Source organism: Zeus faber, assembly GCF_960531495.2.
Source record: "Zeus faber genome assembly, chromosome: 7".
Taxonomy (NCBI): domain Eukaryota; kingdom Metazoa; phylum Chordata; class Actinopteri; order Zeiformes; family Zeidae; genus Zeus; species Zeus faber.
This window is the reverse complement of record NC_137203.1, coordinates 837,501-858,148: the sequence shown is the minus strand read 5'-3', so window position 1 is coordinate 858,148 and position 20,648 is coordinate 837,501. Positions and strand designations below refer to the sequence as shown.

The 20,648-nt window shown below is 47.1% G+C and overlaps 1 protein-coding gene across 4 annotated transcripts; it reads right to left on the bottom strand.

Annotated features, from left to right (window-relative positions):
* Positions 1 to 1,621: 1,621 nt before the first annotated feature.
* On the bottom strand, positions 1,622 to 20,171 carry ddx31 (DEAD (Asp-Glu-Ala-Asp) box polypeptide 31). Of its 4 annotated transcripts, none has more exons than XM_080003633.1 (21): positions 20,111 to 20,171; positions 19,938 to 20,020; positions 19,491 to 19,637; positions 19,266 to 19,384; positions 15,383 to 15,458; positions 15,246 to 15,289; positions 14,998 to 15,068; positions 11,979 to 12,088; positions 11,844 to 11,885; positions 11,699 to 11,763; positions 11,509 to 11,628; positions 10,904 to 11,010; positions 10,536 to 10,735; positions 8,127 to 8,279; positions 6,237 to 6,296; positions 6,107 to 6,157; positions 5,886 to 6,025; positions 5,590 to 5,674; positions 4,474 to 4,585; positions 3,617 to 3,806; positions 1,622 to 1,834 (listed from the first exon to the last, which is right to left on the bottom strand). In XM_080003633.1, the coding sequence occupies exons 2-21, from the start codon at positions 20,010 to 20,012 to the stop codon at positions 1,720 to 1,722; spliced, it is 2,082 nt and encodes a 693-aa protein (XP_079859759.1). In that variant the 5' UTR covers positions 20,013 to 20,020; positions 20,111 to 20,171; the 3' UTR covers positions 1,622 to 1,719. The 4 variants fall into 4 exon arrangements, with proteins under 4 accessions (XP_079859759.1, XP_079859761.1, XP_079859760.1 ...); XM_080003635.1 differs by having other exon boundaries at positions 19,491 to 19,634; XM_080003636.1 differs by having other exon boundaries at positions 1,716 to 1,834; positions 4,559 to 4,585.
* Positions 20,172 to 20,648: the final 477 nt, after the last annotated feature.

Below are 20,648 nucleotides of genomic sequence, written 5' to 3'. Positions count from 1 at the left end.
AGATCAGATTGAGAATAAGAACACATCTGAGTCATAACAACAGAGCAATGCAGCAACACACATCTCTGACCAATCAGGCGTCTGCAGGGTTTTCACGTGACCATTTGATCATTGATGAAGATGGGAGACAGTTTATTGCCAAGTCCTCCTTCAGATTTGGATCAACCTTGGACCACGGTGTGTGTGGACGGCCGCCAACACGACGGTGACTGAGCGCCGGACACTTTGACGGCAGATAATGACCAGGAAACCAACACGAGGGGCTCCCTCCCGGCGGGCAGGACCCAGAGGAATATTTAAAGAATGATTCATACTTTTCCTTTATAACACAATCCACTTGGGAAGATCCAGATTCCCATCGATGAACTTTAATCCGTCACAGTTTATGTTTCTCCACAAATCTGTCAAATTCAAACGCTGGACAAATGTGACTTTTAATGTGAAGGTGAAATATGGAGGAAGGAAGTGATCATCTGATCAACTATGAAACAATATTTGGTTCATATAATATGAATGTGTCTGAGTGGAGATCATGCAGTTTACATCCATTATGAAGATAAACACAAAAAAATACTATTTTAAATATGTTTTACTTGTTTTTCTGCTGAATGAGACGTGTTTCGATATGTCATATTAAACTGATAAATAACTTTAAACACCAGCTTCCTCCTTTGGCAGCTGCTACTGGAGACATATCTATAAGGCAACCATGATTATTATTATTATTATTATTATAATTAATAATAATAATAATAATAATAACATTAATAATTATAATAACAACAATAACAATATAATAATAATAACAATAATAACATTATTAATAATAATAACAATAATAATAATAGCTGCAATACACAGGGTCCATTTTAGTCCGGTAAGGTACGTTTTATATTTTGCATATTTTCCGTAATCAGGCATCAAACTAAATCAATTCAACAATGAATCTGAGCCCAATTTGTTGTGATGGAAAATATTTGAATTGTCCGTCAATGACACATCTTTGTTGTGAGTTGTTCTCCCACTGTAAATGTTAGACCAGTTGAACATATTTCAGTCAAACTCTTTACTATTTGTAAACAGATCATCTCGACTGGGATGACAACTCGTCTCTGACTGAATAAAGCTCTTTGACAGGTGTGCAGCGGAGCGGGAGGAGCAGTGTCAGTCGTCGAAGTTGTGATAAGATTTGGACGATGACGTTGTGACGTTCAACAGAACATGACGCTGTGATGTGATGAGTAGAATGAGGACAAAAGGAGAAGAGACGCCTGCCTTCCTCTGAGGCTCCCAAGCATCCTCCACCCAGGAAATACTATGAAATACTGACTTGATATTCATTGACAACATGACTGATCAGGGTGGTTATGACTGGGTGGTGTTGGTGCTGAAGAGATATGTGTTGAGATGCACTTCACGACACCAACCACATCAGCACACCCACCTTATTAGAAGGTACTTCAACCCAGTGCAGCAGTACTTATAAAGTACTAGTACTATAGTAATACCACAGTAGTGCAGCAGTAGTACTTATAAAGAATTAGTACTATGTATTCGTCCTGCAGTACTGCAGTAGTACTGCTGTCCAGTGTGTGAACAGACGGATAAAGAAGTTTTAAATAGAAACTTTATTTAAAAAAAAAAAAAAAAAAAGGTTTACACTGATTGGTTTCTCAGGCCCCCGGACCTGGCGTTGAGGACCTGGTGGAGGTGCCGTGCTCAGAGGAACCGGGGCAGCGCCGCCTTCTTCTGCTGCTTGGACGCGACTCCCTCCAACCCAGAGGAAAACTCTGAGGTGAGGAGGTCTGCAGTGCACCTCCTCTTCACCTCCCCCCTGGGAGGAAATACACACACACATATATATATATATACATACATACATACATACATACATATATATACACACACACACACACACACACACACACACACACACACACACACACACACACACACACACACACACACACACACACACAAGACACTTATCCTCTAACTGCTCCATCGCTGTTTGAATAACTAAGTTGCTTTGGGTAAAAGCGTCTGATCAATGTAGATAAACAAAAATTATATATATACACACACACTCACTGGCCACTTTACTAAGTACACCTTGCAGCTTGCTGCACCTCCATGATGCCAAGCTCCCGTTGCACCAGCTCCGCAAGCTGCTCTACTGGATTGACATGTGGTGAGGGTGGAGGCCAAGCTCCCGTTGCACCACCTCCGCAAGCTGCTCTACTGGATTGACATGTGGTGAGGGTGGAGGCCGTTGGAGAACAGTCAACTCATCGTCATGTTGAAGAAACCACTTTGAGATGCTTTGAGCTTTGTGACGTGCTGCATTATCCTGCTGGAAGTAGCATCACAAGATGCTGCTCTGTGCTCATTATGGGATGGACATGCTCAGCAGCAACACTCAGGTACGATGTGGCCTTTAAACCATGCTCAGCTGGTACTATGGGCCCAAAGTGTGCCAAGAAAATATCCCCCGCACCATTACACCACCACCACCAGCAGCAGCAGCAGCACCAGCAGCCTGAACCCTTGACAGCAGGCAGGATGGAGCCATGCCTTCATGTTGTTTACACCACATTCTGCTCCGACCATGTGACGGTGGCAGCTGAAATGGAGACTCATCAGACCAGGCAACGTGTTTACAATCTTCTATTCCTCCATTGTTGGTGCCTGAGTTTCCTGTTGTGAGCTGACAGGAGCAGCACCCGGTGTGGTCTTCTGCTGCTGTAGCTCATCTGCTTCAAGGTTCCACGTGTTGTGCCTTCACAGATGCTGTTCTGCAAACCTTGGTTGTAACCGGTGCTTATTTGAGTGACTGTTTCCTTTCTATCCTCTTTTCGTCCACACAACTGCCACTCACTCGATATTTTCTCTTTTTGGGACTATTCTCTGTAAACCCCAGAGATGGTTGTGCGTGAAAATCCCAGTAGGTCAGCAGTTTCTGAAATACTCAGACCAGCCCGTCTGGCACCAACAACCATGCCACGTTCAAAGTCACTTAAATCCCCTTTCTTCCCCGTTCTGATGCTGGGTTTGAACTTCAGCAACAAGCGGTTGAACTAGAGTACATAATAAAGTGGCCGGTGAGCTGTATACAGTATGTCATCCACTCGGTGGTGAGACAGGCTGCAGACAGACACCCTCCTGGCTGGAGGACATGGGCTCTCTTGTGGACACAGTTGTTTTTTGATAAATATTGTTTTGTTTTTAAACCGAGGAAAATGTGAACACAGCTGTCACAACACTGTAAACAAATACACACTCCATGGAGCTGACGGAGGCTTCATTACAGGTGTGTGTGTGTGTGTGTGTGTGTGTGTGTGTGTGTGTGTGTGTGTGTGTAGTGCTCTGTGTCCAGACTAGCCCACTGTTAGCATCAGCTGCTAGCCTGATGCTTGAGGGACACACCGTGTGAAGATCTGAGGCTTTTAATGAGGATGTGTCACACACACACACACACACACACACACACACACACACACACACACACACACACACACACACACACACACACACACACACACACACACACACACACACACACACACACACACGAAGGTGTAAGGGGAGGTATCCCAGCATGCATTTGAGCTGTCACCTGTCAGCCTGGCGCCCCCTGCTACTCCGTGCTGCCAGCTTCCTGCCCCTGGTGGCGGCACCGAGCGCTGCAGGAGCCTCACGCAGCCCGAAGCTCTTGGCGGCGTGACCCAGGTGCAGCGAGCGCAGGTGGAGGATGGACTTGAGGGGGGCGGGGTACGTGGTGTAGGAGCGCAGGAAGGACTGCAGCGCTGAGGGTGGAGGAGGTCATCATGAGGTGACCCCCACTGCAGTGTGTGTTACAGTGTGTTACAGTGTGTGTTACAGTGTGTTACAGTGTGCGTTACAGTGTTCGTTACAGTGTGTTACAGTGTGCGTTACAGTGTGTTACAGTGTGCGTTACAGTGTGTTACAGTGTGCGTTACAGTATGTTACAGTGTGCGTTACTGTGTGTGTTACAGTGTGTGTTACAGTGTGTGTTACAGTGTGCGTTACAGTGTGCGTTACACTGTGTGTTACAGTGTGCGTTACAGTGCGTGTTACAGTGTGTTACAGTGTTACAGTGTGTGTTAGTGTGTGTACCTCTCTTGGCAGTCTGCAGTGTGTGTTACAGTGTTACAGTGTGCGTTACAGTGCGTGTTACAGTGTGTTACAGTGTTACAGTGTGTGTTAGTGTGTGTACCTCTCTTGGCAGTCTGCAGTGTGTGTTACAGTGTTACAGTGTGCGTTACAGTGCGTGTTACAGTGTGTTACAGTGTTAGTGTGTGTTACAGTGTTACAGTGTGTGTTAGTGTGTGTTCCTCTCTTGGCAGTCTGCAGTGTGTGTTACAGTGTTACAGTGTGTGTTAGTGTGTGTACCTCTCTTAGCAGTCTGCAGTGTGTGTTACAGTGTTACAGTGTGTGTTACAGTGTGTGTACCTCTCTTGGCAGTCTGCAGTGTGTGTGTGTCTTTGTGAACGACGTTCTCAAACTCTGTCTGGAGAACTGTCGCTCTCTCTCTCACCTCCTGATGGAGAGAAGAGGAGGAGGTCTGGGGGAGGGGGGTTACATTCTTAATAATGTCAATAAAAAATAACTGCAGTACACAGTACACGGCTCCGGGTCAGTAGTGTTTGGTAGGTATTACAGTTTTCATTAGTTATAGAGTCAGAGCCAGCCTCCTGGACTCTGCGTTTGACCTTCTTTTCCGCCGCTCCTCCGTTTCAATATGTTCCTGTGTTTTTAACCTTTGTAGAAACACATTTGAAATTCTCGGCTCTCTGATCTGTCCCCGTAAGCCTCCTCCAAAAAAAAGCACTTCTACCACTGTCTGTTCTTTTAGCAGATGTCTTCATTTTCCTGACTGAATCAAACATGTGCTCGGCAAGGAGCCACTGGAGTCCTGCGATTGGCTTCCGATGTCCCGTGTGACATCAGACAGCGATGACGCAGAGAGCATTCTCTGGGACCGATCGGTCGTCCGCGGTGTCTTCACGGCCACAAAACAGCTACAGATATGGTGGCGTGTGGATCAGACTTGGACCGCAGCATGTTTGGACCGCCCCCAATACAAATCGTATTCATTTGTGTCGGTGGCTTCCAGGGTTTCTGAACTCCAGACACTTTGACAGTGATTGTGGATCTGAAAAAAAATAATAGGGCTGGACCCCTAATAAACAAAAGTGATAAAGGGGTCCAGCCCTTTGGCCTGAACCTCTAATAATAATAATAAGTATAAGAATAATAACTGACATTCAAAACGCTCTATCCCTGGCCACCTTCAAAAACCTGCTCAAAACCCCTTTTGTTTTCTTTTTCTGTTATTTATCTTTTACGATTTTCTAGCCTGTCTCTGTTTTGTTATCGACCCTGTCTTGTTTGTTTTTTGTTTTTCCATTGAAAAGTGTCCTTGGGTTTCTATTTATTATTACTACTACTACTACTACTACTACTACTACTACTACTACTACTACTACTACTAATAATAAATGATGAAATCTATAAAAACACTGATAACATTAAACGACGGAGCCTTGTTGTCATGTTCGCTCGTACCTGGCTGTGGTATTTGCCCCGCCCCTTGTAGGCGTCATCCTGCATCAGCGTGGACAGGATGTCGTGTAGCTTGATCTCTGATAGGCTGGAACACACAAGCCCCACCCCCTCCGTCTTCAACCAGGAAGTCTTTTAATACTACTCAAGTGTTTCCCTGATCAGATGACAATCTGCTGTGAATGAATCAATTTGATTCAATGGTTCAATAAACAAACCACATTAGTTTGGTTTTCAACAAATGAGTCCGATTTAGCAAATGAACTAGTTCAGTCAAACTGAGCAGATTCAACGCAGACCTGATCTGGTACTGGGCCAGGTGGGCGAGGTAGCTGCTCTCTGCGGGGGTGAGGAAGAGGAGGCTGCTTCCTCCAGCTCCGATGCGAGCCGTGCGCCCTACGCGGTGCACGTACTCTGCTGCTGAGATGGGGGGCGTGTACTGCCAGGGACACAGGAAGTATCTGATCGATAATCAATATATACTGTAGAATGATCTCTGTGCCAGAGTGAGCGGAGCTACCTGTACGATCCAGGTGACCTGGGGCAGGTCCAGTCCTCTGGCCGCCACATCCTGACAGGGTCACACGACATTACAATATTCCATCTGGATCCTGATCAGCGATCAATACCTTTATTAATCTGTCACTGACCGTGCACAGCAGGATTCCAGACTTGGAGACTGAAAACTCTTGAAACACCTCCGTCCGCTCCTGCAACAAAACAACAGTACTAAGCCCCGCCCCCTTGAGCCAAGCAGCCAATAGGAGCCGCTCAAAAACCGACCAATCAGGAAACAGATTATTGATTATCACTATATATAGAACATGTTGTTGTTAATGATGAGAGAAGGTGATTTATGACACAGAATAGAAAGTTTAGTTTAGTTTAAATCCCTGTAAAGTGATTTTCTAGACACATCCAACAACACCCAGCAGCATCCAGCAGCATCTGACATCATCCAGCAACATCCGACATCATCCGACTACAGCCAGCAGCATCCGGCATAATCCGACACGTTCCAGTGGCATCCGACAACATCCGACAACATCCGACATTGTCCGACAACATCCAACATCGTCCGACCGCGTCCAGCTGCATCCGACAACATCCAACATCGTCCGACAACATCTGGCGGCATCCGGCAACATCCCCCGGCATCCGACAACATCCGACATCATCCGACAACACCAAGCGGCATCCAGCAACATCCAGCAGCATCCGACATCATCCAGCAACATCCAACAACATCCAGCAGCAGCCGACATCATCCAACAGCTTCCGCCATCATCCGGCAAAATCCGCCAGCATCCAACAGCGTCCGACATCATCCAACAGCGTCCGCCATCGTCCGGCACCATCCAGTGGCATCCAACAACATCCGGCATCATCCAGCAACATCCGACAACATCCAGCTGCATCCCACATCATCCGACAACATCCAGCAGCATCCCACATCATCCGACAACATCCGGCAGCATCCAACATCATCCCACATCATCCGGCGGCATCCGGCATCATCCGACACCTTCCAGTGGCATCCGACAACATCCGGCAACATCATCCAGCAACATCCGGCAACATCCGGCAACATCCGGCGGCATCCGACAACATCCAGCGCCATCCAACAACATCCCGCGGCATCCAACAACATCCCGCAGCATCCGGCAACATCCCGCGGCATCCAACAACATCCCGCGGCATCCGGCAACATCCCGCGGCATCCGGCAACATACCGCGGCATCCGGCAACATCCCGCGGCATCCGGCAACATACCGCGGCATCCGGCAACATCCCGCGGCATCCGGCAACACCCAGCGGCGTGCAACATCATCCAGCAGCATCCGACAACATCCGACAACATCCGACAACATCCACCATCATTCGACAGTATCCAACAGCATCTGACGTGGAAGTTACTGCAGCATAAACGTAGAACACGTCAACGACACTGGCCGTGGCTCCAGCATCCTCAGGGGACACGCCCCTCACCTCTCAGAACAGACGGAACTGTTATACTGTACTGCATACTGTATCACTGTTCTGGCTTACTGCATACTGTACTGCATACTGTATCACTGTTCTGGCTTACTGCATACTGTACTGCATACTGTATCACTGTTCTGGGATACTGCTCTACTTTACCTTTACATCTCTAGTTAACATTAACTACACCTCTACTTTACCTTAACAACACCTCTACTTTACCTTGACTCCACCATAACTACACCTCTACTACACCATAACAACACCTCTACACCATAACTAGAACTCTACTCCACCATAACAACACCTCTACTCCACCATAACTAGATCTCTACTCCACCATAACTAGATCTCTACTCCACCATAACTACACCTCTACTCCACCATAACTAGAACTCTACTATAGCTGGACTCTATCCGCCATTTTAATATCTCGACAGAAACACACAATTTGATTTGTTGATATAAAAATGTTATTCATTATTTGATGTTGTCAATATGTGCGATTATGATTGGAGCGGTTATTCTAAACCGGAGATGTGGGCGGGGCCTCTCACCTCCTGCTTCATGTTGCCATGGAGACGCAGGAAGTGCAGCGGAGACGTGTGATTGGCCGTCGGGCGGCAGAGAACAGAGGTGAAGAGTGATAGTAGGAACTCCACGGCCTCACAGCTCGACATGAAGACGATGATCTTGTTACCCTGAGAAAACTGCAAACCAGATGAACACAGGTCAACTCAGATGAACAGATGAACACAAGTCAAATCAGATGAACAGATGAACACAGGTCAACTCAGATGAACAGATGAACACAGGTAAACTCAGATGAACACATGAACACAGGTTAACTCAGATGAACAGATGAACACAGGTTAACTCAGATTAACACAGGTGAACTCAGATTAACACTGGCTAACTCAGATTAACTCAGATTAGGATGTTAATAATTAACTGTTTGACCGTTAACTGAGATTAATACTGACAGTTAAACACTTAAAAAATATATTATTACAATAAAAACAAGTCATAATAATGAAAAGTTTGTTTCATAGTAAAAGAAAAACAGGCTATACAATCTATTTCTTAAATACACTCATGGGTTCCTCTGTGTCCGGTTCCTTCAAATAAAACAACTGAAAACACACAGTATTTAAGATGTTGTATTTGAGGAACGTGTTGGAGTATGATCATATTTTTATGATTCCTTTATTGTTTTTACTCTGACTTTCATTATTAGTCTTCTTTGCGTTTCTCGGGCTAAAAGTGTCTGAAACACGCCAACCGCAGTACGCACCGACATGGTTGAGGTGTTGTTGAAACCAGGACGTTTAAGAAGTTTTGGTGTTCGAGTTTAATCAATGTCCATGTACATTTGGAGCAGAAATTAGTGAAAAACTGGTATAAATTTACCGGAGGTTGAAGAACTTTGGTGTGATTTGATTGGTTTGAGGAGCGGGGCCCTTTGTGACATCATCATTAGAAGTCATATATATTGTTAGAAGTCTGAGCTTCATCTCTCGGAACTCATTCCCATCCAGCGACTTGCGCTCTGTGGCCCGCAGCTTTCATGGACAACCCGTGTAGGTGGAAAACTCGAGGCGTGCTGCATTTAATGGAACTCTGAAAACGGAGTTGTGCTACAATCCCACAGAAGGCGTCTTGGCATTGCAGGGAGTTGGAGGATTATGACTAATATTACGGAAGTTGAAAAAGTCGTAGAAACAGAAAATGCCGGTGAATAAGTGATTACTAACACGATGACATATCAGGCGATCTTTACAAATATTGTATTATTGGACAGCTTTTTTTAAGTTGTAAACTACTTTGAATTTCTGAAGATTGCCTTTTTTGTACTATAAAGATATGACCTGTCCTGTGATCTTTATCAATACTGGGATATTTGGTATTTGTTGTTTTGTCCAGATGTTTTGGCCAACTTTTCAATAAAACAATGATCTGACATCTGTTGTCAGATAATTAATGTCATCATTAATCCAAAATGACCGCTCAGCTCTATTTTGAAAACAAAACTACTTTTCATTCAAATATGTTCAACTGCTCTAACATTTGAGATTTGGGAAATTTGGAATTAGTGCCGATGTGAAACCATGTGTTTTATGGAAACAAAGGAAAACTGCAATACGTACCTCGACAACACCACTAAACTGGACCCTGTGTGTTGCTGCCTGCAGATATTTACTACAATCATCATTTGTAAAGTCCATTAAAAAAAGAGATCTGGGGTCAGTGTCCTAATATTTTCATCTTGTCTGATAATGATTAATGATCCATTAACCAGGTTCGGCCATCGGTGACGAAATAGCATCCCTAACATATATTAACTCAGATTAAATGGTACTGTATTAGTAACATGGTAGTAGGATTGTAGTAGTATTGTGATGTTGATCCGTTAGTAGAACTGTGGTAGTGGTACTGTAGTAGTACTGTGGTATTGGTACTTTAGTAGTACTGTGGTAGTGGTACTGTAGTAGGTGTAGTAGTACTATGGTAGTAGTACTGTAGTAGAACTGTGGAAGTGATTCTTTAGTAGTACTGTGGAAGTGATACTTGAGTAGCACTGTGGTAGAGTTACTGTTGTAGTATTACATTACATTACATTTAGCAGACGCTTTTATCCAAAGCGACTTACAATTGTTCAGTCACCGACGGACGCAGCCATCAGGAGCAATTAGGGGTTAAGTGTCTTGCTCAAGGACACTACAGCATGCTAGCAGGAGGAGCCTGGGATCCAACCAGCAACCTTTAGATCACTAGACCACCAGCTCTACCGCCTGAGCTACCATCCCCCGTAAATATAGTAATTAATATAGTATTAGTACTATAGTCATACTGTGGTAGTACTGTAGTAGTGATACTGTAGTAGTCCTGTGGTAGTAGTACTGCAGTAGTATTGTGTTATTAGTACTGTACTCGTACTGTGGTAGTAGTACTGTAATAGTACTCACTTTACACTTGTCCAGTATAAAGGCCGCCAGACAGACCAGTCGCAGTTTACTGGGAACTAGTACGACGTTCTGCTGCAGAGCATCTGGGACAGCAAAGCTCTCCGATTGGCCAGCAGGAGAGATTATGTCACAGGGGGCGGAGTCAGAGAGCTGAATGCTGACCGGGTCTTTTAGACACACATCTGCCAAACGGGCCAGACCTGCAACACACACACACACACACACACACACACACAATTGAAAGACTCAGGTGTGGTCAGCGGCTGGTCGACCCCAGCGCTCGCAGACCTCCAATCACAGATCAACAGGGTAATCTGGCCCTAGTTGACACAAACAGTGGGTTTGGGTGTTGGTGGCCACACCCTCACCTTGTGTCAGCGTGGCAGACAGTAGCACGTTGTGCCGTTCCGCTCCAGTGGAGTTCAAAGTGTTTAAAATCACCGTGAGATCCTTCTCAAAACCCAGGTCCAGGATCCTGCAGGAGGAGGAGGGTGAACAGATATCAGAGATGAAACCTGACATCAGGGTGATTACGGCGTTGCCTTGGAAACACCTGAGGGTGTACGCCTAAAAGTGAAATTCATCAGAAACTCCCACAATGATCCAGACGGACTGACAGAGGGCTGCGCTCTTTCATTTTGTCGTACAGTATTATATTTAATATCTCAGTTCATTGATCTCAAGCAGGATGCAAGAGTACATGTAGGAGGACATGGGGCCCAGGATGGAGCCCTGGAGGACGCCACATCAAACACCGGAGGAGAGGAAGAGGAGTTTCCTACTGACACTGAGGAATTTCTAGAGATAGAAGAGCAGAACTAAGGGACCGGGACCAGGACTGGGTCTAGGACCAGGTAGTGGACCAAACTGATGGAGGGAAATAGGGTAGTAGTTGATTAAAGCAGCTGGACTGAGTAGTTTGCAGGGGGATGCTGGACTAAATGGCCGACCAGCAGGAGGAGGAGCCTGGTACCTGTCGGCTTCGTCCAGAACCAGCCAGCGCACCGAGCTCAGCACCAAATTCAGGGTGTGTTGGATATGGTCCACCAGGCGTCCCGGGGTGCACACCAGAATGTTGATCCCCTTACGCAGCCTGGACACATCGACAGGTTAAGAGACAGAGAGAGAGACCGAGAGATAGAGAGAGAGACAGACAGATGTACCGGGCTTTCTCTGCTTTCCTCTTCTCTCCTCCCATCAGAACTCCTGGAACAATCCATGTAAATGGCTGAAAAGAGAGAGATGTACGTCCTGTGAATCATGGTTTCCACTTCCTGTTTCCTGTGTAGCTTTGTATAGAACTGTTACCTTCACAAGCTTCTGGAAGATGTGGAAACTCTGCTGTGCGAGCTGAGAGAGAAAGTCTGTAAGACAATCTGATCATTTGAGAGACAGATAGGACCGCAGGCAGACGGACAAACTGACAGACAAGCAGACAGGCACCTCTCTAGTTGGGACCAGGATCAGGGCCAGAGGTCCGTCTGCTCTGCTGATCCTGGGCTGAACATTCTGAAGAGCCTGCACCAGGGGAACGCCGTAAGACAGGGTCTTACCTGCACACAGACAGACAGACAGACAGGCAGAGAGGCAGACAGACAGGGAGACTTCCGTTACTTCCATAACTGGAAGTCTAGGTGAAGATGAGTGGGAATTAAATGTCCGGGACGGACAGGATGCACGTCGGGGCAGGATGTGCAAGATCAGTACCCACATAGCTCGGACCCCAACCGTCCCACAAACCCTAGGCCAACTGTGTGGTATACGTAGGGAGTATGAGTTTTGGCACTGGGAGAGATAGGCGAAGTGCAACCAGATCAACGCAGGGCTGCAGCAGGCCGGGAAGCGGCCACGCGGACCCCCCTCTTGGACCCAACCACGCCATAGCAGACCCAACTCCCATATTCTGAGGGCGCAGAGTGGCCTCCCATGCTACTCCGCCATGCCGGGCAGCTCCGCGCCCCCATTTGGCCCCTGGTCAGCCCCCGGTTGTCGCACACGCAGACCACAAAACAGAGGACGGCAGACGGGTTCAACAGGCTGAGCAGTGTGATACCCCTATAATTGGAGCTCACCCTCTGGTCCCCCTTTTTAAAAATGGGAAGCACCACCCTGATCTGCCACTCCTCAGGTACTGTACCCAACATCCACACGACACTGAAAAGGCGTGTCAGCCAAGACAGCCCAATGTCGTCCAGAGCCTTCAGCATGTCAGGGAAAATCTCATCCACCCCCGGCTCCTTGCCCCCGAGGAGCTTTTAAACTGCCTCAGAGACCTCTGCCAGGCATATGGACGAGACTTCCCCCGAGTCTTCAGACTCTGCCTCTTCCCCTGAGGACGTATTGATCAGGTTCAGGAGTTCCTCAAAGCGCTCTTTCCATCGCCCGACAATCTCCCCGGTCCGGGTCAGCAGTTCTCCTCCCCGGCTGAACACAGCCTCGGCCGAGCCCTGCTTTCCCTTTATGAGTCGCCGAACAGTTTGCCAGAACTTCCTTGAGGCCAACCGAAACTCCTTCTCCACAGCCTCCCCGAACTCCTCCCACACCCGGGTTTTTGCTTCAGGGACCGCCGAAGCCGCGGCCCTTCTAGCCTGCCGGTACCTATCTGCTGCCTCGGGAGACCCCTGGGCCAGCCGAGCCCAAAAGGCCTCCTTCTTCAGCTTGACGGCTTCCTTCAACGCTGGTATCCACCAGCGGGTTCTTGGGTTACCGCCACGACAGGCCCCGACTGCCTTCCGACCACAGCTCCTAGCAGCCGCCTCTGCAATGGAGATTTTGAACATGACCCACTCGGATTCCATGTCACCAACCTCCCCCGGGATGGGTGAAAAAATCTTACGGAGGTAGGAGATGAAGACCTTGTGGACAGGGGCATCCACCAAGCGTTCCCAGTTCACCCTCACTACACGTTTGGGTTTACCAGGTCTGTCTGGCAGCCTCCCCCGCCATCTGATCCAACTCACCACCAGGTGGTGATCAGTTGACAGCTCTGCTCCTCTCTTCATCCGAGTGTCCAAAACATACGGCCGCAGATCTGATGACACGACCAAAAAGTCGATGATCGATCTTTGACCTAAGGTGGTCTGGTACCAAGTAGACTTATGAGCCACCCATAGATAATCCATAGTCTTTCATTATTTGATTGAATTTTTTTTAAAACCTCTATCTGTTGTGAGATGCTTCATAGGTTTTTAGATCCACGTTGTCTTTTTGCATCTCATCGACCGTCCTGTGCAGGAAATCAAGGCTGGCTTTGATCTGTGATGTCTTGGAGAAGTGGACCGAGCATGTCCAGCTTCTTCTCATCCAAGACACTAACCTCTACAGCGCTGGATATAAGATCGTCTGTGTCGGTCCCTGAGTCTGTCTTCTTTCTTTTGGCTGGCTTGCTCTGGTCCTGGTCCTCTTCCATCACATACTCGTTATAATAATAATCGATTAAAAAAAATAATAACTCAATTTGCTTTGCTACTTGTCTGAGTTGGAGCAAGATTGTTGGTGTTTGAGTCACTCCAGCTGGGCTCTGCCATGTTTGGATCTGTACTCACTTCAGTCTTCTCGTGAGATCACAGCATGCTCCCCAGAGATCTACCTCGCTCCCCTGTTGGTGTTTGTTTCTATGTTTATGTTTTCCATGTACATGTTGTTTGTTTCTAAGTTTATGTTTTTCCATGTACATGTTTGTTTCTAAGTTTGTTTTTCAATGTACACGTTTGTTTATAAGTTTGTTTTTCCATGTACATGTTTGTTTCTATGTTTATGTTTTTCCATGTCCATGTTGTTGTTTGTTTCTATGTTTGTTTTTCCATGTACATGTTTGTTTCTATGTTTGTTTTTCCATGTACATGTTGTTTGTTTCTGTGTTTATGTTTTTCCATGTACATGTTTGTTTCTAAGTTTATGTTTTTCCATGTACATGTTGTTGTTTGTTTCTATGTTTATGTTTTTCCATGTACATGTTTGTTTCTATGTTTATGTTTTTCCATGTACATGTTTGTTTCTGTGTTTATGTTTTTCCATGTACATGTTTGTTTCTAAGTTTATGTTTTTCCATGTACATGTTGTTGTTTGTTTCTAAGTTTTATGTTTTTCTATGTACATTTTGTCGTTTGGTTCTATGTTTATTTATCTTACCCGTCGAGATTCTCCTTCTTGGAGTAGTAATGATGATTAGTTGTTGAAAGACCTAAACATGGTAAGATGGTTCTCAAAAGAGGGCAATTGGTGCTCTGTATAATAAAAAACTGTGCTCTTGACATCCGACTTGTCGTACACAGGACAGAGTTATTGCAGCAGTTGTTGATGATAAAAGAATGAATAAAGTGTTTCATTGCAATTTGACAAGTTCAAGTCCACTTGCAGACTCACTCTGTCCTGGATACAATGGAAAAATACTCTGTGTTGTATGTCCAGCATGCTGACAGCACAGGTTTAAAATAAATAAATAAATAAAATACAGACTCACCAGAACCAGTTTGGGATCGAACCACAGCGTCTCGTCCCGACAGCAGAACTGGAATGGTCTGTTTCTGAACACTACACAGACAGACAGAGGCACGTTACTTTGGTTTACACTTGACATTTCACTGCATATATGTACGACCGTATGTGTATGTATGTGACAAATAATCTCTTGAACTTGAACTACTTCTTGGAACACTGATAGTTTCCCTGCTCCACCACAGGGGGCGCTTTGATGATGTCATTTTCTACCTGGTCATCGTTGTCACGCCCAGAACTTTGTCCAACGTTGCCACCTGATGGATACAAGCAGCCAATCAGCTGGAGTATGTGTGTGTGTGTGTGTGTGTGTGTGTGTGTGTGTGTGTGTGGGGGGGGGGGGGCATCACCAGGTGAGGGTGCAGGTCGGTTTCGCTGAACAGGTCACTGGTAAAAACCTTCTCCTTTACCTGAGAGATGACAGGACTGAGAGAGAGAGAGAGAGAGAGAGAGAGAGAGAGAGAGGTTTCAAGCACCATTTATTTACATCTGCTAAAGCAAGTACATCTATTAATCTACCCTATCAAAAGAACAACACCAAGCAAAGTTACAAAAAATAGGAAACCTTAACAAGACAAGTAATATAAGAAAATAAGATTAAATGAAAGTGCTTCAAAAGTGAAACACCACCAAATCCTCCTGAACGGAACACAGCACTCCCCTGATTCCCCAGGTTTCCACAAAATCGTCCATTTTATATGTCTGGTTCAAATTCTAACTCCGCCCTGCGACCAGCAGTCCCGCCATCATCAAGGTGGGATCCGCTGCCCCATGACCCTGCATACATTTTTCCTGGTTTTCCAGATGGATCATTTTGCTGTTCCTACTACCATGTTTATAAGGCTTTGTACATGTCTCTTTGGCACAGAATATTTGGGTCCAAAAATAAAATCTTTCAAAGAAAAGTCCTCCCCTAACTGCTGGAACCATTCCTCAACTTATACAACAGGAGGTGTAGTAGCTCAGCCCGTAGGATCATGAAGAATCCTCACCACCCCAACAACAGACTGTTCCATCTGCTGGGTCAGGTAAGACGAAGCAGCAGCAGACGCTGATGTGACCAAATGTAGGCTCTGCGTTAATCCACGTAGGGGTACTCCCATCATCTTGTTACTCAGTCTATTTAAAAAGGGTTTGATTGCCAAGGAACAAAGCTGTCCTGGTATTGGGCAGCACTGCCTTATTCTTCTGCCTTATTCTGTGGCACGGTGGCGCAGTGCATTGCACTGCTGCCTCACAGCAAGAAGGTTCGATTCCCGCCTGGGGCGCTGTTGGCACCGTGCTCCGGCGGGTTATCTCCCAAACAGGAGCCTTTCTGTGTGGAGTTTGCATGTTCTCCCCGTGCTCACATGGGGTTTCCTCCACCTCACGTCAGTAAGGACCCCGACCAAAAACATGCACACATCATGGTCTGACCAGCAATGGACATTTATCACTTGGTCCCCGGGCGCGTCCACGTATGCCACGTCCACGCTGCCCACTGCTCCTGGCTGTGCCCCCAGAGGAAGGACAAGCCAGGATGGGTCAAAAGCAGAGAATCCATTTCACCGGCCACCATCAAAGCATGTGTGTTGTAGTGTTGCGTGATGAATAAAGACTGTTTCTTTTCTTTCTTTGGACAGGAATTGGGCAGCTCAACCCTCCTCCCACCTTGACCATGCATGATGCCCATTGAACAGTCACCCTACCCAAACAAGAAACCCTCTCCAAATCCCAAAGCCCTTAAAGTGGAAAACAAGAAATTGTGGTCAACACGATCGCAGGCCTTTTCTTGAGCCAAGGATAAAACATCAACATCCACTTAATATTTATTACAAATTTCTATAAAAGTCTATAATTAAAACAAATTGTCCATAACTGATCAATCTGGGATGCAGTATGACTGGTCCTTGTAAATTAGAATCCATTACATTACATTTACATTTAGCAGACGCTTTTATCCAAAGCGACTTACAAGGGAGAATAACATTCAAGCTACATTGCGACAGAGATTAGTGTAACAACAACATTCGTGTAACAATAAATACTGCAAGGTGGTGCTAAGTGATTGTAGGTTAGGACAGGAGGTACTCACTGAAGAGCTGGGTCTTCAAGTGCTTCTTAAAGACAGAGAGGGAGGTCCCCGCTCTGGTCATTTTTGGCAGCTCGTTCCACCAACATGGAACTACAAATGAGAATAGCCTGGATTGCCCCAGAATCCCCAAGTAGTCTTTAAGTCTGTTGGCAACGACCTTGGACAGCAACTTATAGTCTGCACATGGCAGGGCCACTGGTTTCCAGTTCTTTAGGAGCACCAAACCATCCCTTCTCTGGCAGAAGAGAGAGGGCTGCCCACCAACAGGATGTGGGCAGTGAACCCATCTCCCAACACTCCAGCAGCACATCCATCAGGTCTGATCACGAACAGCTCCAGAAATGCTTTAAAGTCTACTGGTAGTCCGTCTATGCCTGGTGATTTCCCTGGTGTTAGTTGCATTACTGCAGCCGTTAGCTCCTCCATGGTGATGGGAGCATCCAGGGCCAAACCCTCTTCCAGGGTCAGCTGAGGCCTTGAAGCAGTTCTGCAGCACATTCCTCATCGCACTGCTCCGCCCCCTAGAGGGCAGTGTAGAAATGTGCTGCGTGCCTCCCCATCTGAGCTGGGTGGTTACAGTCCCATCTGGCAGGTGAAGACAGGTCATCTGCTTCCTCTCAGACACGCTCCTCTCCAGATTCAAACATTAGGAGCTCGGTGCATCTATATCTCGAATCCTTAAAAATCGTGCACTCACCATTGCCCCCTTTACCCTCTCATATAAAAATAAACTTAAATCCAGTCTTTCTACTTCAGTTTTATGTTCTCAGAGTCTCGATTTAAAGTTATTTTATTCTCAATTTCCCTAATTTCCTGCTCGAAAGCGTTAATGTTTCCCTAACCCTGCTGGTGGAGTGAGCAGTGTACTGCTGGCAGAAGACACCAACATGGGTCTTCCCTAGCTCCCATTGGCTTAAGGAAAGGACTTTGTGCTCGGTGAGAGATGCAAATCAATGGTGACCAGATGATGGTGTGAAAATCTTACCGGGTGAATACAGCTCTTGAGTATTCTGGAGCTGAAACTGTGAAATGTAAAATCTGTCTAATCTGGCTGCACTGACCCTGCCTGCTGAAACCTTGACCCATGTGTATTGTCTGGTTCGTGCATTTTTTTACCCTCCATGCATCGATTACATCTGAGTGAGTTATTAATTAAGATGAAAAACCAGAACCTATATGATGGTCATGTTCAGTGACCTGGGAAACCAGCGGTGTGTACTCACACCTCCTGGCCGCCCGCCTGTTGCCCTGCGCGGGGATGTCTCAGCCCTGCTGGCCAGAAGCTCCGCCGCCTTCTCCGCACTCACACCACCTGGACCAGCCTAATTTTCCCTCATTTTATTATTTTCATCGTGTTTGTCACTTGAGATCATTTTGGGCTTCGATCGCGGTGTCTGGATTTCTCCATTACCGCTTGTGACATTATTCCTCTCTGTCCACGGCGGAGTCTCGGCTTCCACATCGCCGGCCCCATCCCGGCCCCAGTACCGGCCCCAGCACCGGCCCCAGCACCGGCAGGCTGCCACTGCAGCCAAGCCTCACACTTGTGACCAATGTCGTTGCATTGAAAACATTTCAAACTTCCAGACTTGACACACACCGTGTAATAACCCTCGTCATGTTTAACCCTAAAAGACGCCTCCAGTGACTGTACGGGGGGAGTTAAAAACATTAACATTTGTCTCCTCAGAGACTGGACACACTTCAGCTTCTGGTCCCTGCAGCCCCACCCTGCAGATCGGACAACAGCTCCCAACATGCACCACCGAGAGAGAGAGACTGAAAGGGAGAGCGAGTGAGAAGTTAAGAGGACCAACGCTAAACAATAGAATCTGTAGGAATGTAAAAGCACTTTAACCGATGTCAGGCAGTAGGGCGGTAGAGGGGCGGTAGAGGGATGGTAGAGGGGTGGTAGAGGGGTAGTAGAGGGGCAGTAGAGAGGGGCAGTAGAGGGGCGGTAGAGAGGGGCGGTAGAGGGGTGGTAGAGTGGCAGTAGACGGGCGGTAGAGGGGCGGTAGAGGGGCAGTAGAGGGCAGTAGAGGGGCAGTAGAGGGTTGGTAGAGCGGCGGTAGAGGGTTGGTAGAGCGGCGGTAGAGGGGCAGTAGAGCGGCGGTAGAGGGGCAGTAGAGGGGCAGTAGAGGAACAGCGCAGGGCAGTACCTGTTTAGCTCTGGGATGTCTGGGTTGTGCCTGAACAGAGAGGACGTTTTAATGAACGTTCCTCCCTGTCCTCCTCCTTCTCTCCTCTGATTGGCTGGTGTTGGGGGCGGGTCCAGGCCCTGAAACAGAAGGTTCAGCATCATGGTTCCATTCTCTGAGGGGGTCAGGTGCCTTGCTCAAGTTAGCAAGGAGCAGCCGAGGATAGAACCGGCAACCCTCCTCTACCTGCTCAGACTGATCCAAAGTGTCAAGACGTTGATCCACTTTGACCTTTCTGGCTGCAGGTCTGTGTGGGCGGGGCTTGTTCTCCTCTTGTTTTGTCTCCTCCTTCCCTCCTCCACATCTCCTCTTCTTCTCTGCTTTCTGCTTCTTCTGAGAGGAGGAAACAGGAAGTGAGGACGTGTCCCCAACACCACAGGCCTAGTACCAACGCCCGCCCTGCGTCGCCACTCTGCATACTAAATACTACATGCTACTTACTATTTGCTACATACTACTCAATGTATGCATTTCCTGAGTAGTGTGCTAGTATGTAAAGAGTTGTGTACTAGTATGTACTGAGTAGTGTGCTAGTATGCACCGAGTAGTGTGCTAGTATGTACCCAGTAGTGTGCTAGTATGAACAGAGTAGTGGTATGTACAGAGTAGTGTGCTAGAATGGGGGCCACCTACCAGCAGCCATCTTTCTTTGCCGCTCAGAGACGTCCTCTCGACAGGAGAGACGGTGGAGAAGCCTGGAGAGGACATCACTGTTGCTGACACACAGACACACAGACAGTGTGAGCAGAACTGTTACCTTGACGACAGACAGGCGGAGAGACAGGCGGTGTGAACAGAACCGTTACCTTGACAATCTATAACACGCAGCGGGCAGAAAACGCGTCAAACTTTCTCACACACACACACACACACGTGGGACCACTTCCTGGTGCGTCACAGAAGCTCCGCCCCCTCCGCGCTGAGCATGCGTATTACGCCGCATTCATGTGCCTCCGCAGCGTAGCGTGTTGACTGTGCTGCTTCCGCCGAGGAAAATAGAACCACGTGTGTGTGTGTGTGTGTGTGTGTGTGTGTGTGTGTGTGTGTGTGTGTGTGTGTGTGTGTGTGTCTGTATTTCTATGTGTGTGTGTGTGTGTGTGTGTTAATTTTGTTCAATGACAACAATGAAACATGTGCTGAGGAGCCTCCTGATTGAGAGGAGGAAGGTGGAGGAAGGAGTAGGAACGAGGGGGAAGGAGAAGGAAGGTGGAGGAAGGTGAAGGAAGGTGGAGGAAAGAGAAGGCATGAGGGGGAAGGAGGAGAAAGGTGGAAGAATGAGGGGGAAGGAGGAGGAAGGTGGAGAAACATGGAGCAAGGAGGAGGAGGGTGGAGGAACATGAAGGA

Bases quoted from the DNA above. Each gene is read 5' to 3' on its own strand.
- ddx31 (XM_080003633.1), bottom strand. From the start codon at position 20,012: ATGTCCTCTCCAGGCTTCTCCACCGTCTCTCCTGTCGAGAGGACGTCT. The intron at 19,638-19,937 runs GTAGGTGGCCCC...TCCTCCTCTCAG, and splicing joins GCAAAGAAAGATGGCTGCTG to AAGAAGCAGAAAGCAGAGAA. The intron at 15,069-15,245 runs GTAGAAAATGAC...CTGTCTGTGTAG, and splicing joins GGCGTGACAACGATGACCAG to TGTTCAGAAACAGACCATTC.